General features: G+C 44.8%; 1 protein-coding gene across 2 annotated transcripts; it reads right to left on the minus strand.

The window, feature by feature from the left end:
• Positions 1–9405: 9405 nt before the first annotated feature.
• On the minus strand, positions 9406–20981 carry Tmem159 (transmembrane protein 159). Of its 2 annotated transcripts, XM_027410212.2 has the most exons (6): positions 20833–20980; positions 19861–19893; positions 18278–18476; positions 14907–15075; positions 14300–14438; positions 9406–10162 (listed from the first exon to the last, which is right to left on the minus strand). In XM_027410212.2, exons 3-6 carry the CDS (start codon positions 18416–18418, stop codon positions 10081–10083), a joined length of 531 nt encoding a protein of 176 aa, XP_027266013.1. In that variant the 5' UTR covers positions 18419–18476; positions 19861–19893; positions 20833–20980; the 3' UTR covers positions 9406–10080. The 2 variants fall into 2 exon arrangements, with proteins under 2 accessions (XP_027266013.1, XP_027266012.1); XM_027410211.2 differs by lacking the exon at positions 19861–19893 and having other exon boundaries at positions 20833–20981.
• Between the last annotated feature and the right edge of the window lie 1106 nt (positions 20982–22087).

Consider the following 22087-nt stretch of genomic DNA (forward strand, 5'->3'; position numbering starts at 1 on the left):
ATGTCGAAGCAGTAGGGTCATATCTCAGAGGAAGAGCTGGCCTCACTGAGGACAGCAAAGGAACCCAGGACCAAGTATAGCCTTTGAAGGCATGCTCCTTGCAGCCCTACTCTTCTCAGCAAGGCCTCGCATCCTAAAGTGTTTACAAACTACAATTACAGTGTCACCAGTGAGGGACCAGATATTCTCAGGAGCCTGTAAGCTTTTCAGACCACACCATAGCCTTTCTCCTCAAGCCATTTTGTTAAGAGTTTGGCAGGGTAGAAATCCTGACCTGAGGAATGACTGATCTTACACTATGTGGAAGGCCTGGTGTGCCCAGAGTGAGAGGGGTTAAAAGCTCAAGTCATCAAAGCCACTTTTTTGACCTGGGTTTGTAAGGGTATAAGGAATTATTTTACTGATAAAAGAATCTACCTTGAGTTCAAACTTTTCTGTGTGGAATTTCATATCTCTATGCTGCCACACATTTCAACCAGAAATAAAACTTTTATGTGCTGTGCCCTTTGAATGACATTAAAACACACACTGATTTAATAACAGCCTGCACCGCAAATGCAAAAATAAGTTGGTTACTTAAATGGCTCCAACACCTCATGTCCACATCCTCGTCCTAAAAGCAAATCTGTATGTTTCAGTATTGGTGGCTTGCCAATACTGAAACAGATTGATTGGAGGCATGGACTTCATGGATGTGATAGATGGTCTTGATTAGATGATACAGGTGGGCCAATCACAAGGGTTCTAATAAAGCAGACACAGGAGACTTGCACTCCAAAAGATGTGACACTGGTAGCCAAAATCTGAGTGGTGCTTGGTCACAAGCCAAGGAGCCCAGGAAGCCATTAAGAGAGGAACAGGTGAGGAAACACTAATAGAACCTCCCGAGGTGCACAGCTCTACTGCCCCGTTTTGGACTTCTGACCTCCTTCAGACTTGTAACTACAGACCTGTTTTATGGTGCTAAGTTTGTGTTCGGTTGTTGAAGCAGCTAAGGGAAACCAACCCACCCTCTAATGACTCATGGCCAGCAAGCTGGAAAACACATCACTGAAAATGCTCATGTTATCCATGAGTTACTGGAGTTACTATAGCTCAGGATGTCCCAGTCGCCCTCATGTGCAAGTTGGCGCATGTGTGTGGGAATAGAGATTGCCTGGAGAGATTTCTAGACTTCTCTACAACACAACTCCCTTCTGAAGTGTGTGCCACAAGTACCAAAGCAGAACTTGGAGGGTAAAAAGTGGAACTTGCCTGGAGCTGCTGCCGGGATGAACACTTGTTGCCATGGTAGCATGGAACAAGTACAACGAGCAATAGATTCAAGTTGGGTTCTCAACTTCTGAAAGTACACATCCTACGGTGTGTGGGGGAGGCAGCCTATTCAGAGAGGAACTGTGTGGGCAAGGAATCGAGCTCAAACCCTGAGAGGCTGCTCCCTCATTCACACTGGGTTTGCAACCTTCCGTAGTGGGTACTGATGGGTTGCAATTGTGACACAGGTGTCACAAGATAAAGGCTCTTTGGTGGTTCTGATGGTGAAGGGTGCAGGGGCTTGGAATGAGCTTGATTTATATACCGTGAAAAGAGACCTCTAATTTGGCTTTTCTTCCCTGACCTGCTCTGTGGCTAGCATAATTTACTTGGGCACATAGGTTCTGGATGTATATCCCACTAGCTGTGTGGGCTTGAACAGACAGAGCAATCTCTACCTGTTTCCACACCCCAGTCTGTGTCAAGCCCCTAAACTCTTGGTATGGAAGCAGGCATGAGGTCAATGAAATAATCAGTGCGTTGATACAAAGCTGAGGTCAAATCCCAAAGCATCTAAACAGGACTAAAACACTCTAAAGCCAAGTGCTACATCAGAGGTCCTTAGATGCATATTTTACAAAGTACACATGCTCACCCTCTAAATGAATCTTGAAAAAGTGGGTCTGAGCATGTTTCAGCCACATGGAAGGATAAATGATGGCCCCAGTGATATTCATTTGCTAATCCCTGGGACCTGTGAATGTTTCCTATATGACAAGAAAGGCTTTACTATCATGATAAACTTAAGACAGTTGAGATGGGGAAAATATCTGGATTATTGAAGCAGGACTTGAATATAAGAGGGAAACCTGGCTAAGGGAAATGGCAGGCTGAGGGGAGCAGAAATTGGAGTGGTCCATTTTGAAGATGGAGGAAGAGGATACCTTAAGGTCTTGGGTTGCCTCAGCTTGTCCTTTTAGGTAAGAAATTTACTAGAATATTAATTTGTACCACAAACATTCGGGTAGTGTGATGAAATAACCAAAGAGACAAATCAGGGGTCCTCTCTTATGGGTTCAGAATATGGGGAGGGGGTGAAGGGCCGGGGCCATGTCTTAATGAGTAGCTCATAGCACCTAAGTACGCTCAGTTTTCTCTGATTGAGGGATAGCTGGCAAAGGGGAAAGGCTATGGTCCTTTTGACTGCAAGGTCACAGCATTGGGCTTGTTATTTCCTGGGGCCTAGTTAGCTGAGGAGCATTCCTGGAAGTAAGGATTAAAGATAGTTCCAATACCAATAGGATGGCTGTTGTTCTCCTTTTACAGAAGCTGTGATGGAGATGGGGTTAGAAGTGGGGAAGGGAGGTCTGCAGGTAAAAATGGCCTGAACCCCTAAACCCCAAACCGGATACTAGAGTAGCTAGAGACCAGAAGTAGACACTATAAGATGAAAGGGGCAAAGGGATAGATGCTCCTGGAGGCCCTGAAGAGGGGATAGACCCAATGTCTAAGCCTTAGGCCTTTCAATCACACAGCACTTAAAGGTCCTCTCTTTGTGAACAAACATAAGCAAACACAAGAGCCCTGGGCAGACAACATAGTGTTTAATCAAAACAGATCTTGCCTTTTCTTTCCCTTTTCCTCCCTGCCAGACTCTTCTCTAAAAGAACCTTCCTTTCTTCTGGCACAGCATCCCTCAGAGGACATTTCCTGACTAGCCTAAGACAACTAAGATAAAGCCCCCTTCCCCCTGCCTGAGATTTAGAGGTTTGGAGGTGGGTGAGGACTACAGTTTCATGTAATGAGATTTAAGGGGAAAGTGGTAAGGCAGTCTCTGTCTTTCCCCCATGTCTTTTACAGCTAGCCCCCCCTTTTTTTCTGTCTGCTTTTTAATGTGATTATGGGACACTGTGATCCCTGGAACTGTAGCAGCCCTCTGTGCCCAAGAGGAAATAAACCTAGGGACACTCTGGGAATGAGAGCAGAAACACAAGAGCTTAGATCCTTAAGGAGTTGTGTGGCCCGAATCAACCCCAGAAGCACTCACCTCTGGATTTCAGATTTAGTGGCAGATTAAGTGGTCATAATTTTTGAAGGAAGCATAGTGTATTTTGCAAGTAATGGCATTTACACTGAGTCAGAGTTAGAGAGCTCCTGGATAAAGAAAGATTAATTACTCCTTTTGCTTCTCTTGTCTTTTTCTTTCAAATGCTGGCCAGAACCTAACTGTGCTTTTCCTGGTACTTTGGGCTTTCTCACTCTTTTCTAAACCTTCCTCCCTCCCAAATGGCTGCTGGTCCACCATATGGCTGACCTCCATTCTGGCTTAACTCAAGCAGACAGCCTCCCCCCTCCACCTTCTTCCCAGTCTCCACTACTAGGAAGCTGCTGAGATTTACAGCTAGCCCACCTTGTTGCTTTTTTTTTTTAAACTGTAACAAGATTGTCCTCAGGCTTGAACAAAGAACTTCTGTTTTTACAATACATATATAGCACATCTTTAAAAATACATTAGTGCATAAATAACATGATTTTTGTGTTTCTTTTGATTAGTAAGCAAACTTTTATAGACCAAAAATAAGAGTAGCTTTTGCTTTTGGTCCAGCCCTTTTAAAACCTTAGAGGACCAGATCTAGCTGTGTTCGTCTTTTTATTCCCAGGGACATTTTTGCAGGGAAGTTGTTCGATGGCAAATATAGCACAGTTGTCCCTTCTTAGAGGAAGCTAAAGGAAACTCAGAGAGTTCCAATCACACAAAGCACCTTTTCAAGGCTGTATGATTCATAACAATTGCCAGGGGGAAAAGAGACACTCTTATGAAGATGACAGTTTGGGCAGGGAGATCCAGGGGCACAGCTTTTGTGAATCATCACCCACACTGGGACAGGCTTTTCAGTGATGAGGTTGCCTGTGAGTTCCCCATGCTCCTTTAAATAAATGCTCACCCTGCTCCTGTAGGCAACCCCAGTAAACTCAGGGGTTCACCAAGTGAGACTATTTTAATCATTGTTCTTGGGCTATCATTGTCAGAACTAGGAGTTAGACAGATGGGAGGGATCACAGATAACAATAAAGATGGCAAACTTCTGGCTTCTTCCTTAACCTCTTGACCTGAGGAAATGACCTGTGTGGCCTGAGACAAAGGCCTCGAGAGCTTTTTCTCTGGCCGGTAACCCCCTTCCCCCCCCCCCACCAGCAGACCAGTCCAGCTTAGAAAGAGTTACAGGCCTATCAGCATTCCCTTTTTTTTGTTTAAACCCACCAACCCTAAGTCGAGGAAAGAATACCCCCCATTTCAGCTAACCAAAGACCCTTAGAGCCTTCAGCCCTCCGGGATAAACAAGACTTTAGCATCTGAGTCCATCCTCTGCTTTGCAAAGGGGCTCTCTGTGTGTGTGTGCTGTGTGCATGCATGTGTATGTGTGTGTGCATGCGTGTTTTCTCACCTTTAGTAAAATTCTTTCTTCATTAGCTGATTCTGCCTGCTGTGTCTGAGATTCCTTCTGCTGCCAACTATTGAGCTCAAGATTATTTTTCCTGCCTTTTAATTCTTTAACTGGCAGAGAAAATGAACCTAATCCAGACCCCTAGAATGTAACAGTTGTGTCCTAGCTGGAGGAACAGACATTTACTCATCTCTCTCCAGAAAGTCACACAGCAACCTTCTAATACCCTTAAATAATAAGTCGTGTTAGTATAAAACTTACACATACCTCCCTACCCTGCTTTACCTGTGAGTGCTATGTAACGGCTTCTTGTATTGACTAGGAAATAATAAAAAGCCTGGGCATATTCAGCACAGACATGTTTGTTTTTTTCAAATATTCTCCATTTGTGGATGGTTGACTCCAAGGACAAGCTATGAAAAGAAACTTGGTTCAGAGCCGACAGTATTGTAGTTTCTTACTTCTTGCCTGCACTCAGCACTCAGGGTTCCATCTTCCCTGAATTCAGGAGATGGGAAACATGCCACCAAGTCAATGCTGGATACAGGAGTCCTAGGTTTGAGCCTGGCTATTGCAGACTCACAGTGTGGCTCTGGGTAAGCTGTTGTCCTCTCTGGGCCTCAGGTTTGCCATCGACAATAGTGATTTTGGAGAAGACACCTATTACCTGGCTGCTCAGCGTGTGTTTGGTGGAAAGCTTTATCTGGAAGCTGAAGGCAGTGTCAAAGGTCAAGTCCTGTCTGCCTGCTGGAAGAATCCAAGTTCTGGCACTTTCTGCACTGGTTAGTCTCTTTCCCCAGGCTTCAGTTGGCCTGGATGTTGGCTCCCTCTGCTGGCTCAAAACTTTCTATTTTTATTTTTTTGTAGAGGATGGTTAGGGGAGAGGCACTACTGGACTTCATTCTCTTCTGTTTTATTTGTTTTTTGTTTTTGTTTTTGTTTTTTTTACATTTCCAGGTGTGGCTGGAAGCTCTAGTACCCAATTGTCACAAAGCTATTACAGGCACTACTCCATCAGAAGCTGAACATTTGCATTATAACACCAGTGACTCTGGAAGTCATTCTACACAACAGAGGTCATGAGTACTTTGCTGCCTGGGAACCTCACTTACCTGTAAGTGGGGCTAACCCCAGAAGGCCTCAAAGGCAGGTAGATAGAGGCACCTATACGCAACAACATACTGGTTACAGGGGGGGAGTTTTTCAAACAGGCAAACTGGGTTTGAGTCCTACTTCCCACACTGCCCTTGGGCAGTTTAAGCTCTCAAATCTTTCTGCTTCCTCACCTTTAAAATGGACAAGAGTTTGGACTGGCTGGAAGCACAGATGGAAGACAGAACCCAGCCCAGAAGCAAATAAAACAAAGTTTTCTGGACAGAAAGGGAATTGAAATGTATCAAAGCATAAAGCTACAGTTTTCATGGTGTGGGCACCAGTTACCTTTTTATGAGGTAGGTATCCTTTGGACTGTATGCAAAAGCCCAGTTGCTTCTGTGGCATGAGGCTAAAACTAAATTAACCTAGCCTTGATTTTGATGTCATGCTTTCTGGCTGAATTCAGCAGATCATTTAATCTCTGTACTTTGGCTTCCTTTCTGTGATCTAGAAGCTGGTGCTTTGAGAAGAAAAACAGGTAGGGAAACTAATTGGTCTACTGGTGAATAGAAGGACCTAGTGCTCCTAAGTGCTGTGGGAAAACACTTAGCACTTGGCTGAGTTTGAAGCAAGAGTGTTTATGTAACCAGAAATATGTTTTGAAAAACTCTTGCCTAGTAGCTGAAGAGCCTCCCTAGAAGGGTTGCGCAAAGCACTGCAAATAACCCCAGATCTTGTGTCCCAGCTGAGACCCTGCTTCAGGCCAGCTATCTACTTGACACATCCTCTTGGTGTCAAATGGCACAGCCGGATTCATAGCAATACAGGATGTGGATTTCTCCACACAGTTCCCGTCTCTGGAAATGGCATCACTGGCCACCCACTGGTTGAAGCCAAATATTTTGTGTTCCCCTTTCCTTCTCTACCTACACCAACCTACCAACAAATGCCTCTAGATGTCCACACAAGGTCTTCATCCCCTCCAACCTACTCAAAGCCACAGCCATCCTGTGTTCCCAGCCTCTGAGACCTCTTAAGTGGCCTAACTGCCCCCAACTCTTTGGCTGTGAGCCAAAAAAAAAACTTCAATCTGATCTGGGAATAGTTTACATACCTATAATCCAAACCCTTGGGAGGCTAGGGCAGAAGGAGCTAGAGTTTGAAGTCTGATTTGACTACACAGAGTTCTGAGTTCATCATAGCAGTACCCTTATCAGGAAGAAGGATGGGAGGGAGGGAGGGAGGAGGGAAGAAAGTAAGGAAGGGATAAATGAGGAAGACATGGGGAAGGGAGGGAAAGTAGAGAATGAAAAGGGAGGAGAGAGAAGGGAGGGAGGAGGCAGGCAAATAGAAAATATAGAAATGAAAAACCCAAAGTCTGACCATGACTTTTTGCCATGTAAGTTCCTGCATTACTCCCATCCCTGTATTTTGGTGTAAGCCTCTGTCCCTTCTCCACGTGCTCTCTTACCAGGCCCAGTCACAATGAGTTGCTTCTGGTTTTCAAAACTTTGGGCCATTGTGCCCTCCTCCCGGAATACCTTCCTCCACAGTCACAGTGTGTCATTCTTTTGATCATAGAGCAGTCGAATCCCTGTGGCTGCAGTGGCCCTCATATATTTATCACTCTTCCACTTTTCTTCTGTCCACTTATCACAGTTTATGATTTTACAGACTGTAGGGGAGTCCATGATTCATCTGTGGTTCCCATGCTCTTGTGTGACCCCTTCTCCCTAGTGTGGGACATTCCCAAGACTTACTTCCAAAGAACAGGAACCGTGACAAGATAGATGTGACTGTGCATACATAGCTGTTATGTCTCTTCCTTGGTGGCTTTGAAGACAGAGACTGCCACTTTGTTATCTGTCATAAGAAAAGGAACATGAAGCAAGGAACTAGGGCCTCTGTCTGTAGCCCTCAAGGAGCTGGGTGTGACCCGTGACCATGTGTGCATGGATGCAGACCCTTTCCCAGGCATACCTCAGCGAAGAATCCCCACCCAACCCTCTTAATATTGCTATGTCCTTTTATGCCAGTATTTTCTGCTGATTATTGATCAGTAATAAATAAACCACAAATACAACTATTATTCCATTTCTATTAGATAGTAAATCTTGGGAGTAAGGCAGGGGTCCTCTGTGTTCCCAGACTGAAGTCTCAGAACCCAGCTAGCTAGACAGCAGGATACACAGGTCAGACCCTTGCATGAAGTAAAGAGCTGTTCAATAACAAGAAACTGCTACTACTAATACTTCATGGTGTTGATGGCCTTGGACAATTCTTGTTCTCTAATGGATGGGTCCCCTTCAGGGTCAAGTAAAGCTGGATATCATAGGATGCAGGAAAGTTGAGGACTTTATGTCCCACTGGGGTCAGTGGCATCATTTTTTTTTCTTCCAGGAAACTTCCTTTTCTTCTGGTATTCCTATGGGGGCACCTTCCTTCTCTCCCACCCAACCCAACTATGGGGCCAAAGTGGCTGATCTAGGCCTGCTCCCAGTTCTTGCATGCAAACACAAGCCATTTGAGCAAATGCTATCATACTGGTCACTGTGATTGGTTCAAGGGTGGTCAATGACCCACATCTATCCAATCTGAGCCAAGCCTGGAATTTGCGTGTCCTATGGATGTAGAGCAGCTTTCTAGTCAAGCACAGGTGCACCAAAGAGCTGTAGAAACCTCCGTGTAGGATAGACCTGTTGAGAAAGCAGCTCACAGTAAGGACAGTGGGTGAAATCTCATGAGCTCCAGATCTTCACAATGCACGAGCCTGCACTGCTGTGAGGTCCTGTCTCAAACACAATACTAATCTCACCACTGGGTTCTGGTTGAATGAAATGATTACCTCTCCAAATCACTCTGATCCTTTTGAAAACAGCTTTGATTTGGGTGCTTTCTCTAGCAACTTAATAAGCTGTGTATTGTGGTTTGAATGTGAGAAGTTCCCCATAGACTCATGTTTTCAGCTCCTGGTACCCACCATGGGCAGGCCCTGAGGTTCTCAGCTGGGCTCCATTTCCAGTCCTCTAAATGCTTCTTGACTACAAGTGCAATGTGACTTTCTGTGACTCCATCCCCACCATGATAGACTGCAACCCCATTAACTGTAAACCAGATGAATTTTCCAACCCTAAAGTTGCTACTTGTTAGGTATTTGGTCACAAGAAAAGTAACTAATGCCCCAGATTATATAGGATGGGCTATGAAATAGAGAGAAATTGCTATGGTTTTTGTGTGTTCCCCAAGGTCCATGTGTTAAAGCCCTAGTCACCAGACAATGATGCTAATGGGATAGAAGGAACCTTTAGAGGATGGGGCCTAATGGGAAGAAGTTAGGTCATTGGGGGCTGCCTTTAAAGGGGCTATTGGAACCCCAGGTTCTTTCTGCTCCCTAGCCACCATGAGGTGAGCAGGCCTCTGTCAGGAACTCCAGCCACATACTGTGCCATCACAGGCACAGATCAGCAGGACTAATGTACTGAAACCTCTAGAACCACGAGCCATAGTTTTTTGGTTTTTTTTATAAAGATAATTATCTCTGTGTTTTGTCATTTTTAGTGAACATCTGATTTATGCATCTGACATATGGGAATGGGTAGGAGAGACAGCATAGCAAGAACCAAATAAATATTTAATAGAATACCATAGTAAATGAAGAGGAAATCACACAGGTGCTTTTTTTCCCACCTTTGTAGTCTTCAGTATGTGTTTGCTTTGTTAAGAAATGGCTTGACATGGCAAGATCTTTTAAAAACAGTATAAACAAAATGCTAACATGTCAAAGATCAAGGCACTCAACAACTGGACCCTGAGAATTTTTTTTTAAAGGACTCCTGGCTGCAAGGTTAAGACTGCTTTTTGGATTTTTAAGGCCATACTTCCCAATGTTGCTGCTCTTGCTGGTAAGAAAAGTGATGAAGGCAGAAGAGCTGGCTCTCTTTGGGTTATCTCTTTCCACCTCTTATCTCAAATGACTGGGGAAAAAAACCCTTTTCTTCAAGCCCCTACCCCCAATAAAATGAAACTAAATTTCAAAAACATCTACCTTACTCCCAGTTGGGGCCTGGGACTCGACCCAGAGGCCTTAGTGGTTAAGCTTCCCCATTCTAGAGGCCTAGGACTCTGCTAAGGTCAAGACTGCCTGTTCGGGAGTGGACTTTAGACACAGTGAGCAGCAGCGAAGCAGAGCAAGCATCCAGCCCTTTCTCCGAGCTATGATCTAAGCAGGGAGGGGAAGAGCTTTTCCGGGATGCTTAGAAAGCAACCGCTGGTTCCATTCTGCCCTTCATTCCTGGTAGAGCCTCTTGAAGTCCGTGGACTTCATAGCCAGCTGACAGTCAGTGTTGGCATTTTGCTGTGTCAGGGGCCTGTTGTGTGAAAAGACAAAATGGTTAGGTTAGGAGCAACACCAAGAATGGCCCAGCCACATGTGCATCACTCTTGACTGGTGTGTTCTGTGAGCTCTTGTCATAGAAGGTAGGAAAGCTGGACCTCTGTTCAAGCTGATTGACATCTGACGAAGTGTCTTGGGGGAAAATGGGGAAGAGCTCTAGGGAGAGACTTCACTTGGCAGAAAGGGTTTCTTGTGCTCACTTGCACGCTCATGGGCTCTCACAGGTGCCCCCACCCACCCCATCCCCATCCTTGAACATTCATTTATACCTGGAGCTATAGCAGTTACAACCATGAGGAGGCAAATCTATGGGCTAAGGATGGCAGTGCAGAAAGGCGGAAGGCACTCGGTATATTGGTGACACTATACCGTGGTTGTACCAGCCCTGGCTATCTCCATCTCTTGGTTATGCAATAAAAACAAAATCCTATTTGAGTTAGTATCTACCTCTGGTTATTTTGTTTTTAATTACTTGCCAGCAAAAACATTTCTACCTGGTAACAAAAAACCAAGAAACCTTTGCTCTTCTTGCTCTTTGTAAGCAAGTATGCGAGGACGCACTGGGCAGTTGACAGGCTCTGCGGTCCCAGCTGCTTGGAAGTTCCAGGCAAGAAGGAGATTGCAGTTTGAAGGTCAGACTGGGCTACCCAGTGAGTTCAAGGCCAGCCTGACCAACTTAGTGAGAGCTTGTCTCAAATTTTAATAATAATATTTTTTTGTTTGCTTTTTGAGACAGGGTTCTCTGTGTAGCCCTGGCTGTCCTGGAACTCACTTTGTAGACTAGGCTGGCCTCAAACTCACAGAGATTGACCTGCCTCTGCCATTCAAGTACTAGGATCAAAGGTATGCACCAACACTGCCTGGCTCAATAATAATAATTGTAAATGCTTAGAGAGTGCTTGCTTCAGAAGTCTGAATCTTAAATTCAGTCTGTAGAACTTGGGTGTAGTGGGCTATGAGGAAACCAGACATACTCTGGCTATTTGGGGAGACCCAAGTGTGATGTTGGGTGAGTGATTTGGGAATGAGTAAGCCAAGCACACTGGCTATTTGGAGAGAGCCAGTGTGATGTGGGGTGAATGATTTGGGTGGCTCTACAAAGACACAAGCTGCCCTGGCCCCTCACTTCCCCCTAGCCCAGCCTGCAGACCCTAGGAACTCTCTCCAGCACCTTAGACATTAAGATTATCTACAGAGAAGATCATAAAGTGTGGCTTAGAAACTGTCTAGTGCATTTTCCCAAGTAAGGTCATCTTAGAATTTGTTTCCTTCTTCTTAAAAAAAATAGTTGTGTCATCTTTTGTATTTTAGAGTCAAACCCATTAAACCATGGATGAACTCGTAGCTCTTGTGCTTTCAGTCAGTCAACGAGGGACTATCTTTATCTTGAGTGTTAAAGATTTTCCTAATACAGGAGTTCTCTGAAGGCAGCTAATTTATCATAACACCTTCTGTGTTCCTTCCATTCTTGTTATCTCACAGAGGAACAGTGGAGTTTTCATATAACATGTAGAAGATCTACATGCTTCAGTGAACTGACATAATACATGGTACAGATCTATTCGGAGTATATTATTAAAATAGTGAAAAAAGTCACATTTTCACTAAATTTGAAGCAAGCATCATTACAGGGTTCAGGTATACCATCGGACAACTCCACAGTCCTCTGGAGAAGGTTCCCTTTGACCTGCTGCACTGTGAGGCTTGGACCTCTTCAAAGATTTCCTCCAGACCACATGAACAGTGGTACAAATTCAGGGTACAAGGGCTAGCCTTGCTACTTCCATCAGAACACACAGTTAAGAGATTTATAATAGCCAGGGATGGAACTGTGCACCTGTAGTTCCAGTACTTTGGGAGGGAGCTGAGGCAGGAAGATTGAGAGACTGAGGCTAAACTATATAATGAGTTCCAGGCCAGCCCTGGCCATATAGATGGAGGTGGAAAAGATAGAGAAAGCTATTGATAAAATGTAAGACAATGTGACCTGGCTAAATTAATTTTGTTTATAAAATATAACCATTTTCATTAATAAATGCTTTTTGTTTAGATGGGTAATATTTTTCCTTTTAAGTGAACAGTTTTGCAGTTGCTGGTAGAATTTGCAGTTGGACTGTTATCAAAGCGCTGCACCCATTCCTTAGATGCTCCAATAGCCTTTGAGAAGGTGAAGTGAGTTCTGAGAACAGGAAGTTGAGAATCTCTTCCCAAATGGGAACAGAATGTCTGATGTCCTGGTTGGGAACAGGGAGAACCAAGTTGAGGTGTTCAACTAACAAACACCATTCTGATTTTGCTTTTCTCTTTAAGTGTGTGTGTGTGTGTGTGTGTGTGTGTGTGTGTGTGTGTGTGTGTACATACACATGTGTGAGGATGCACATATGTGTGTGGGCACATTTTCATCCTCAAGTGTCATCCTCAAGAACACTTGTCTACCTCCTTTGAGACATGGTCTTCCATTGGCCTAGAACTCATTGAACAGGCTGGGCTAGCTTGCCAGTAAGCCTCAGAAACCCAACTATCTCTGCCTCCACAGGACTGAGATTACAGGTAAATACCATGCCTGGCATTTTCTTATTGGTTCTGGGATTTCAAACTCAGATTCTCACTCTTGCAGCTTCCTCCTGAGCTGTCTCATTAAGTCCCTCATTACACTACTTTCTACAGTATAATTTTTAAGCATGTAGCCTAATTAAAACAGAGTTCAAGGACAGGGAGGGATTTTAGCTCCAAAGCGTTGCCCTCAATAAGCCAAATAGGGCACTGTGTGTCCTTTAAAACTGATAGTGATCAAAGCAACTTATGAGAAGGTGGCTATGATTCCAGGATTATCAATTAAGCAATCTTGTGAGAACAATCTCTGAGCAATTTAAGATCACAAACACATCGACAAAAAATAATGACAGGATAAACTTTTTGAGGGGCAGGAGGATGCTGGGGATCAAGCCTAGGACCTTGACCATGCTAGACAAGCAATAAGACAGCTTTTGTTAAGATGTTCAAGGGCTATTCTGTAAGAAGACCAAAGTTCAGGGTCCTAGTGGATTTTTAGAGCATGGACTGGCAAATCAATCGTGACCATAGGAACTTTGGCAAGCCATTGGAACACAGCCATACCAGCATATTTGCTTATTATCTGTTCTCATAGTACAGCCACAGAGCTGAGAGGCCTGCCATGTTCTAAATGCCTGAGAATATTTACTATCTGTCCAGAGATTGTTGACTGCTTTATAGCCACTTTATATTTTGGCTGAGAGTTTTACCAGACTCAACTGATCTAGATTTAAGTCCTTTCTCTGCTAGTCTCAGCTTGTGGACTTGGCTTTCCTTTCCCTATCACAGAATGAGGCTCCCCCTGGGTTAAATGAGATGAGACTGGAAAGTGCTCAGCAGAGAATCTGGCACTGGGCAAATACCTTTTCCACAGTCATCAAATTAGCGAAAGCTTAAGTGAAGTACAAGAGAGACTCAGCACTTGGGAACTTAATCTAAAATCTACACACAGCACAAAAAACAAGTGTCAAAAAAGCCTTTGTAAGCCCCTTGAGTAGCAGGAGATAGTTGTGAAAGATTGTCTCCCAAGCATGTCAGCCTGCTGGGTTTCCCTCAAGCATCTACAAAGACCACTAGGAGCTACACTATGGGGGAAAAAAACTCTACATAGTAAACATGAGCCATGTTCACCCTGCTGAGAAGCTCACACTGTTACAAGCAGAGGAAACCAAGGTAGGCTTGAAGATGGCAGCTTCCAAGCTCCTGTGCCACCCTGGGAAGTAATCATGGCAATGGGCGAGCCTCCAGTTGTTAACCTCCCTCCACACAACCTCCTAAACTCTACCCGATGGCCTTTGAACATTATATATCTTTTTAGAAGAATTAGTAACTGCCTCATGAAGCTACTACAGCTGTGAGATAAGCTCTGTGAGTGATGGACGAGGGAGAAATGTTTGTATGTATATATGTATGAAACTGACATTTAACATCCATGGAACTGTAAGGCATATCTGTCTCTTAAAATTTAACTGCTAGACACCAAGTTGGATTAGAGAGTTATCTGTGTGAATCCCCCAAATGGCCAAAATTAAGTTGTTTCATTGACATGTATATTTACCTGGGAGAAAACCAATAGCTCATGAGGCATGACACCACCACATAGGACATCATGGCTATTCCTGACATGGCAAGTGATACGAAGCCCAAGCCACAGAGGATGCAGAGCAGTGAGAGGCCGCACACAGAGATGACCAGTCCTAGGAGGAGAGCATGGTTAGGAGGTGCCTTCATCTGAAATGAACTGCAAATGAGAAGAGCCTGGGCCAGGGTATTTGTAATAATGGCAGCTAACTTGGATTTTTGAAGTCAGGAGTTTTCCCATTAAAATTCACATTTCTGACATCATTTATAATGGCAGTAAGTTCAATACCTGGGTGAGCCTCAGCTTCTAGCATCAACCGGCTGGGCCTCTGGTTGGCCTCTATGCCCTACTGTTCACAAACTGTATAACACTTTGGGGTCCCTGCTCATTTTTGTTGCCTGTCCAATTTAAGGCTTAGAAGGAGTAATGGTAATGGGTGGCTGATGGAACACAAGAGCTTGTGTTTTAACTACTCTAACAAGCTGCGTTGGACCAGAAAGAGGAGTCTTTGATAAGAATGGCAGATATTCAATAAATACGATCCACCCTATTGAGTTTTTCCCAATAACCTTGGGCAAGGTACCTTCCAGCAATATGGCCCCCATAAGAGCACCCAGAGAGGTGAGCACCACGATGAGCAGGAAGAAGCCAACAGGGATGGCTGACATGCTAACAAATATCAGCATGGTGAGAGCCAGGAAAGGATGCCTGTCCAGGTACCGACCCACCGGGGACTTCATGAAGGAAACCACCTGCAGGCAAAGGACAAAGAGCCAAGGTTAAGCGCTATGTCCAAATCTCAGACTGAGCTGATCTGCCCCAGCTCAGTACAGCCAGAGTCAGACGCCTCTGGCAAGTCAGAGGCTCACAGACATCAGTATGAAACATCTCCCAAGGCAATGAGGCACCTGGAAGGAGCTGTGGGAAGGCTGGCAAGTGTGACGTTCCCACCCAGTGTCAAGTCCTGTGAGAGGAGGAAAGGTCATGTCACCGCTCTCTTGCCTAACACATGCCCTCTCAGAAAGACACCCTCTTACATGTGCAATGTGCCTACTGCTCTGCAGCCAAGGTTCTCATGACTAATGTCACCAGGATCAGAGGAGTTAAGTCCTAGCTACTCGGCATTACTCAAGGGCTTTATGGAGATGAGGAGCATTAGGCTCCACCTGACACCTGTTGCATCCAAATCTGCTTTTCAACAAGAGCCTAGGTCTAGGTGCTTTGGGTAAAAGTCTGAGGTGCAATGGACTAAATGGCTTATTTGGAGTCACCCAGTTTCCAAGCTAGATATTCAAAGCTAAGATCTTTGACTCCAAATTGCAAATGCATACAATGGCTTAAGACCTCATCAATGCTTTTATGGTACCAACCTGGAAGCTATAGTTGGCCACAAACTGATAATGGTAACCATATGCTACCTTAATAAACAGGTTGCCCTCATTCACCAGGCTAAGAGATCGGAGACCACACCCCATGGAGAAGGCTGCTTTAGTGCAGAGCTGGTCTTAGACAACCCCACAAGGACAAGCATCCCCCTCACTTTTCAGGTCTCAGGGTTTCACTCCCCTCATTACTGTCAGTGAAGCCCATTCCCTGAAAGATCCCATCATTCAAAAACCTTCCTCTAGAAAAGTAACCACCAACCCAGCTACAGATTCTGCAATCTACAACAGTGACTTGCCTGTATGTGCAATAGTGGCACCAATGCTGTGGGAGTAACCATACTATGATTGGATTTAAAGCCCACTCCACAGGATAGAACCCATGCTTGACACTGCTCCTGTGGCCAAGAATCTAGATTAGAGAGGCCTAGGGGAAAAACAAATAGTATTGCTCTGCTAAAGAAACAGCAATAAAATTACTAACTACATTCTGCTATACTCATAGATAAGCGTCTCTCTCATCCATCAGCAGAGACACTTCTTCCTGCAGTAGATGGGAACTAATACAGAGACACATAACTGGAAAATTGTTCCGAGAATGAGAGATTTTTTTGGGGGGGGAATATTCCGTCCTAAATGGGATCTCTTCATCAAACTCTTACCCTCATGGTTCAGGGAGCTATGCAAAAGAGAAGGCAGAAAGATCTAAGAGCCAGAGGGAAAGGAAGATTAAAAAAAAAACAAAAAAAAAAAAACAGTATCTTCCAGACACAAAAGGACTAATGCACATATGCAACTCACAGACTGTGGTAGCATGCACAGGGCCTGCACAATTCAAGGTGGCCAGTATCCCAGCACCAAGAGGGTCAAATCACATGAGCTTCCATCCCTAACCAAGAAGCTATCCACTTGCGAAGGAAAATGGAGTCTCACTGGCTTATGGGCAGGCTCCAAGCCCAGCAATAGATGGATGACAGAAAATGAACTCAATGGTATTTTTGTAGACTTTTTGTCTCTCAGTGCTTTGTTTGGGCATTTTTTATCTTACTAACCTTTTGCCTGTATATAATGATTTCCAATTTTGTGTTTTTATGGATTGTGTATATGTGTGTTTCTTGTGTTGTTTTCTTTTTGTTTATTATGCTTTGTTTTTTGCTTGCCAGTTTGTTTTATGGTTGGGATTTTTGTTTATTTGTTTGTTTTTTGAGACAGAGTTTATCTGTGTAGCCCTGGAACTCCCTCTGTAGACCAGGCTGGACTGGAACTCAGAGAGCTGCCTGCCTCTGCCTCCTAAGTGCTGGGATTAAAGGTGTGGACCACCCCCGCCCAGCATGCCTGTTTGTTTTAAAGAGAGAGAAAGAAAGGGCATGGAGTTGGGTGGGTGCTGATTCTCTGAGAGAAGTAGGAAACCAGGATGCAATATATTATATAAAAAATATCCCCCCCCAAAAAACAACAGTGAAATAAAAAGAAAAGAAAACTGGGGGTGGTGGTGGTAGAGTGCACCTCCTCCATCAAAAACTGGTCTTTCCTGTGTCTCATTCCTCAGGGCCTTGGAGGCCAGTGGCTGAAATGAAGTGCCATTATCAGAAGGGCCTCTTTCTAAATCACATACTTCTCCTATATTTTAAGGGTGGGAATCTGGAGCGTCTATAAGTTAGAAACATTTCCAGCTTGTTATGGTTCAAACCTGAAATTCAATGAAGTCTTGCCTCTGAAGATTCCACCACATGTGGATCTGGGAATTCAAACTCACATCCTCATGATAGCTGGACAAGAGCTTCACCCACTGAACCATTGTTGAAAGGCATACAGAAAAAAAAAAGATACAAATGCAAAGTATCTCAAATCCCACTGCACTGAGTGGTGGTGACTGAACATGATAAACTTGGCTAATTTGTATCATAATAGTCCTGTAAATTCAAAGAAGCCTAGGATTCTGAGTCAGTACAAAAAAAAGAATGTGAAACATTTCCTTTTCCATGACTATATACTAAAATGACACTATTTTTGATTTATTAACTTAGATACATTCTTAAAATTAAGCCATTGCTTCTTTGTACGTAGGGTTAAGTAATAAGATATTTTAGTGCACATGTGGCTAAAGTAACATTTCTGTTGGATGATGGATTTCTAATGAAACAAAACTCAGATCTTAAACTAGTTATTAGCTGGCCCCCTTTCTTATGGGAGCAGATGAGCCAAACTTTTCAAAGAAAAGAGTAGTGTCTGCTAAAAGTAGCCTCTTTAGATTCAGCTGAAGAGTGGCCATTATATGGGATGTAAATGGGAGTGTTCTGCAATTCTCTGTGACTTCCAGGAATCTTCCTTAATTTGGAGGTGGCTTCAAAACAATCGTTCTTCCCACTCCCCTATTGTCCTGTTACCTTGAATGTCAATATTATGACTGATGCTCTAGCAGCCACAACGAACATGGCACAACTCAGACATATCAAGGTGCAATGAGAAAGATTCCTGACTTTCTTGTAAATTTGCATTTGAGAAAGAAGCAACACTCTGTCTTGTTCAGACCAGTGTTCATTTCTCATTATACATAGCATTGGAGACTAACCTTTGAGTTACTCTGGAAGGAGTCTAACAGCAAACACAGCTTCCTTTGCAGCTCCTGCAAGTCTCTGGAGACACTTGGGGGCTCTTCTTTAGCCATCTTGAAATGTCTTTCAGTCTCACTATAAATTATATCTTCTACCATTAAGTTCACTGATGTAGCATGTAGCCCAGCCTCTCATGTCGCCTGTCTCTTGCTATCACTGAAGGAAACAGAAAGTTTCTTGAAACATTAGTAATCCCTGAGGAGCCTGTACCATCCCACACACTGATGGCAGGCATGCAGATGGATACAACTTGACAATATTTATCAAATTTATAAGCTGCACAGACATTGATCCAGCAATTTATTTTTCATGAACCTAAATGAGTTAAATAGATATATGAAAATATTTCCAAAGGGTGTGTATCTCATTCCTGTTTGTAATATATAATGACCAGCAAGCAAGCTAGAAGGAAGAAGCTAAATCTGTTTATTATAAACACGTCGATGGCTGGGTGTTGGTGGCACACGCCTTTAATCCCAGTACTCAGTACTCGGGAGGAAGAACCAGGCGGATCTCTGTGAGTTCAAAGCCAGCCTGGTCTACAGAGTGAGTTCCAGGACAGGCTCCAAAGCAATACAGAGAAACCCTGTTTCAAAAAACCAATAAATAAACACTTCACTGTTTTATACCACACACAAACACACAGTATAAAAAAAGCTAGAAAGACATAATCTCTGAGTGTGTATGCCTTTTAGCCTGAATGTTGAAAAGAACATATGACAAACAAGAAAACTATATGTACTATTCAAGTTTCCTCACCCCTTCTCTCTACCCCTACCCCTCCCAGTCTTTTTTTTTTTTTTTTTCTCCTTCAACAGGGACTTGGGACACTTTCTCTTCTTCATTTGGCTCCCAAGCACCTTGAACAATGCCACCTTTTATTTATGTGTGGTAAGGTCCTCACTAACAATACCTGTCCCCAAAGCCTTGGCATAATTATTTTCTGTCGATAGAAAACCTGGAATTTACAAGACTATTCATTTCACATCATTTATGCGTTTTTTTTCATGAAGGCAATTCGCCAAATTAGATACACTTTTAGCCCTCGTTTGGTTTTCAAATAAAATATTATTCTTATTTTATGTATCCCAGAACATCTGTCTGGGTGGGACAGAATAGGATCTCTGCATATATCCTATCAGCCAACCCTCTGACCTCACATAACTTGAGCTATGTAGATTCTGTCACGGTGTCAAAAACAACTCAGAGATCCTCACGTTTATTTACCACATTGAATATCCCACTTGCCTATTATGTGTTACAGTGAGGAAACATACTTTACCACTGTCTACACTATAGAGTGTGGTATGTATAGTTTCATAACGCCGGCTACAAAGAGAGTCTCTTCTCAGCCAGGGGAGAACCAACTCCTACACCAACTCCCATATTTATGTCGTTAATGCAGCAGCTGGCAATGTTGTTGAATTTAGGATGGTCCCAGCCTTCAGTTCACCTAATTTCATCTCTGCAGCTGGCTAAAACAAGCCAACCTGCCCCCCTTACAAGTCGTCTTCTGGCTGGAAAACATGTAAGAGCCTACCGGACCGGTCTGGGGAGTCTGATGAAGGCAAACCTGGGAAGAATGCGGATGACCACAGTCAGCACACGCGTCTACCTAGCCACCAACCAATTTCCAGACCTCAACTTCTTCTAGGGTCCTCTGCAGACACTAAGCAGCATCATAAGGAAGGACCGAAGGAGCCACCCCAACTAGCCTAGGGCGCCCCGCCTACTCTGAGCTTGGGGGCCTAACCAGGTTCCCCCAGAACAGGCCCCGCCCCAAGGCTCCAAATAAAGCCTTGCCTCCCTACTGCCTCGTCCCATGAGCAAACCGCCACCGTGAACGTTCCAGCCGCGGGTCGGGTCGAATCCCAGAGCTGGGGGCAGGGCTTTGGGGCGCCTAAAGACCTATCCCGGTTCCCTTTTCCGATGAGTATTGAGACTTTCAATTTAAGGCCGGGAATCCAGAGAGAAGAAAAGGGTGTGACGTGCAGATGTAGATCTGACACCCGACCACGGACAACTCAGGATATTTGGGCACCCTTCACTGATCTTCTGGGGCAAACCCACCTTTGACACCTGCAGCTCACTCCTGCTGTGGCGCATGACACCCCTGTTGATCAATCCTAAGGAGGTGGTGTGGATGCCTGGGCGACTCTAAATTTTCCAATGCAGATTTCCCCCAAATGAAGCAGGGCCTCGCTCGTGGATTGGCACTGGTGCTCACCCCCACCCCCTATTTTTTAACCAAATCTAGCTACCGATGTGTAAGCGCGGGGATGGCTGGAAAGGGTGGGTGGGCTCGCCCCGTGAGCTCCCACCCGCGTCTAGCCAGCGACACGAGGCTTCAGATACCTTCAAGACCAACCCAAGAGACCAACAGCTACTGGCGAAAGAAGCTAGTGCACTTCTCCTGGCCGCCGCCGAACTCCTCCACTTCCCAGGACGAGCTTGGAGGGTTCAGCCAGTCGGGGGCCCCTAAACTCTACATCCCATAGCTTTGCTCTCTCACCTGGTGCTAGCTGCCGCGACACCCAGCTCAGCCGCCACCAGGGGCGGAAAGCAGAGTAGGAGGAAGAGAAGGGAAGCAGCCCTGATTGAGGACGGGAGCTGGAGCTCCCCACCGGCAGGCGCTCTTCCTTCAACTAGGAAGAAGCCCCGCTCTTCTGCCACGCCCCTCCCCTAGGCCCCCGCCCCCTCACCGAGGATCAACACTGATTCTCCGCCCAGGCCCAGGTTCCTGCCCCGCCTTCCCGCCGCAGCGGGAAGGATCCGGTATCCTGGCACCAGCCGCGCGGCTGCCAGCTTTGCTAGGAGTATTTGCTTCTTACCACACACTCTAGGAACAACCCCTACAAACTTTTAGACTCTAAAGGATGACTAACGAGGAAATGAGGGCTTGGAGACAGTCCCTACAACGGTGGCTTGGAGTGAAAGTTCTGGGGCCACGTCTCAGGTGGACTGGCCTCAGAAGATGGGTTTTTAGAAGAACTTTTCGATACAGATCCAGTTCTAGATTCGCCTCCGGAGTTCGAGTCGGAGAAGTACCTCCTAGACTGGAAAGTCTAGCCATTACGAAAGTGCAAATGTTGGCAGTCAGGGAATCTTAGAGATGGGTTATCTCCATTTTGCAGATTAAAAACAAAAACAAACGGAGAGCTAAAGGGATAAGGTTTATAAATAAACTCAGATCCTCTTCTCAAGGATCCATGGTAGAGAAACCCACGTTTCCTGATTCCAAATCCAGGCCTGAAGAGTGCAATTACTCAATAGTAGTTGGCATTTGAGATGGGATGAGTCTGTTTCCTACATGCCCTGTGCGCACTGTGGGGTGCTTGGAAGCATTCCTGGGTTCTACCCACGAAATAAATAAATATATGGTAACAGCTCCTCCCAGCTGTGATGGCTGAAAATGTTTCCGAGGGATTGGGGGATGGGGCGCAGCCATCGGGTATTCAGAAGCACTGCCTCTGAGCTTACAGTGGAAAACTAAGGGCTGGAGCTCTGGAGTCTCCATCTCAGGGCCCAAGTCTAGCTGTGGCTGTGTGATATTAGTAATATTAACTCTCATGGGGAGCATGGTAAGATAAGGGTGTGTCACTGAAGTTTTTTTTATTTCAGGCACTCTTGTCTGGCTGCATACACTTCCTGTAGCTGCAGTATAACACATTCCCACCCAGGGGAAAAGAAAAATGGGTTTGTTTTCCTTAGACCATCAGACCCTGGTGGACATTGCTTTGGAAAATCGGGGCTTCTCTGGGACTTCA

The sequence above is a fragment of the Cricetulus griseus genome, chromosome 3 (genome assembly GCF_003668045.3).
Source record: "Cricetulus griseus strain 17A/GY chromosome 3, alternate assembly CriGri-PICRH-1.0, whole genome shotgun sequence".
In the NCBI taxonomy this organism is placed as follows: Eukaryota; Metazoa; Chordata; class Mammalia; order Rodentia; family Cricetidae; genus Cricetulus; species Cricetulus griseus.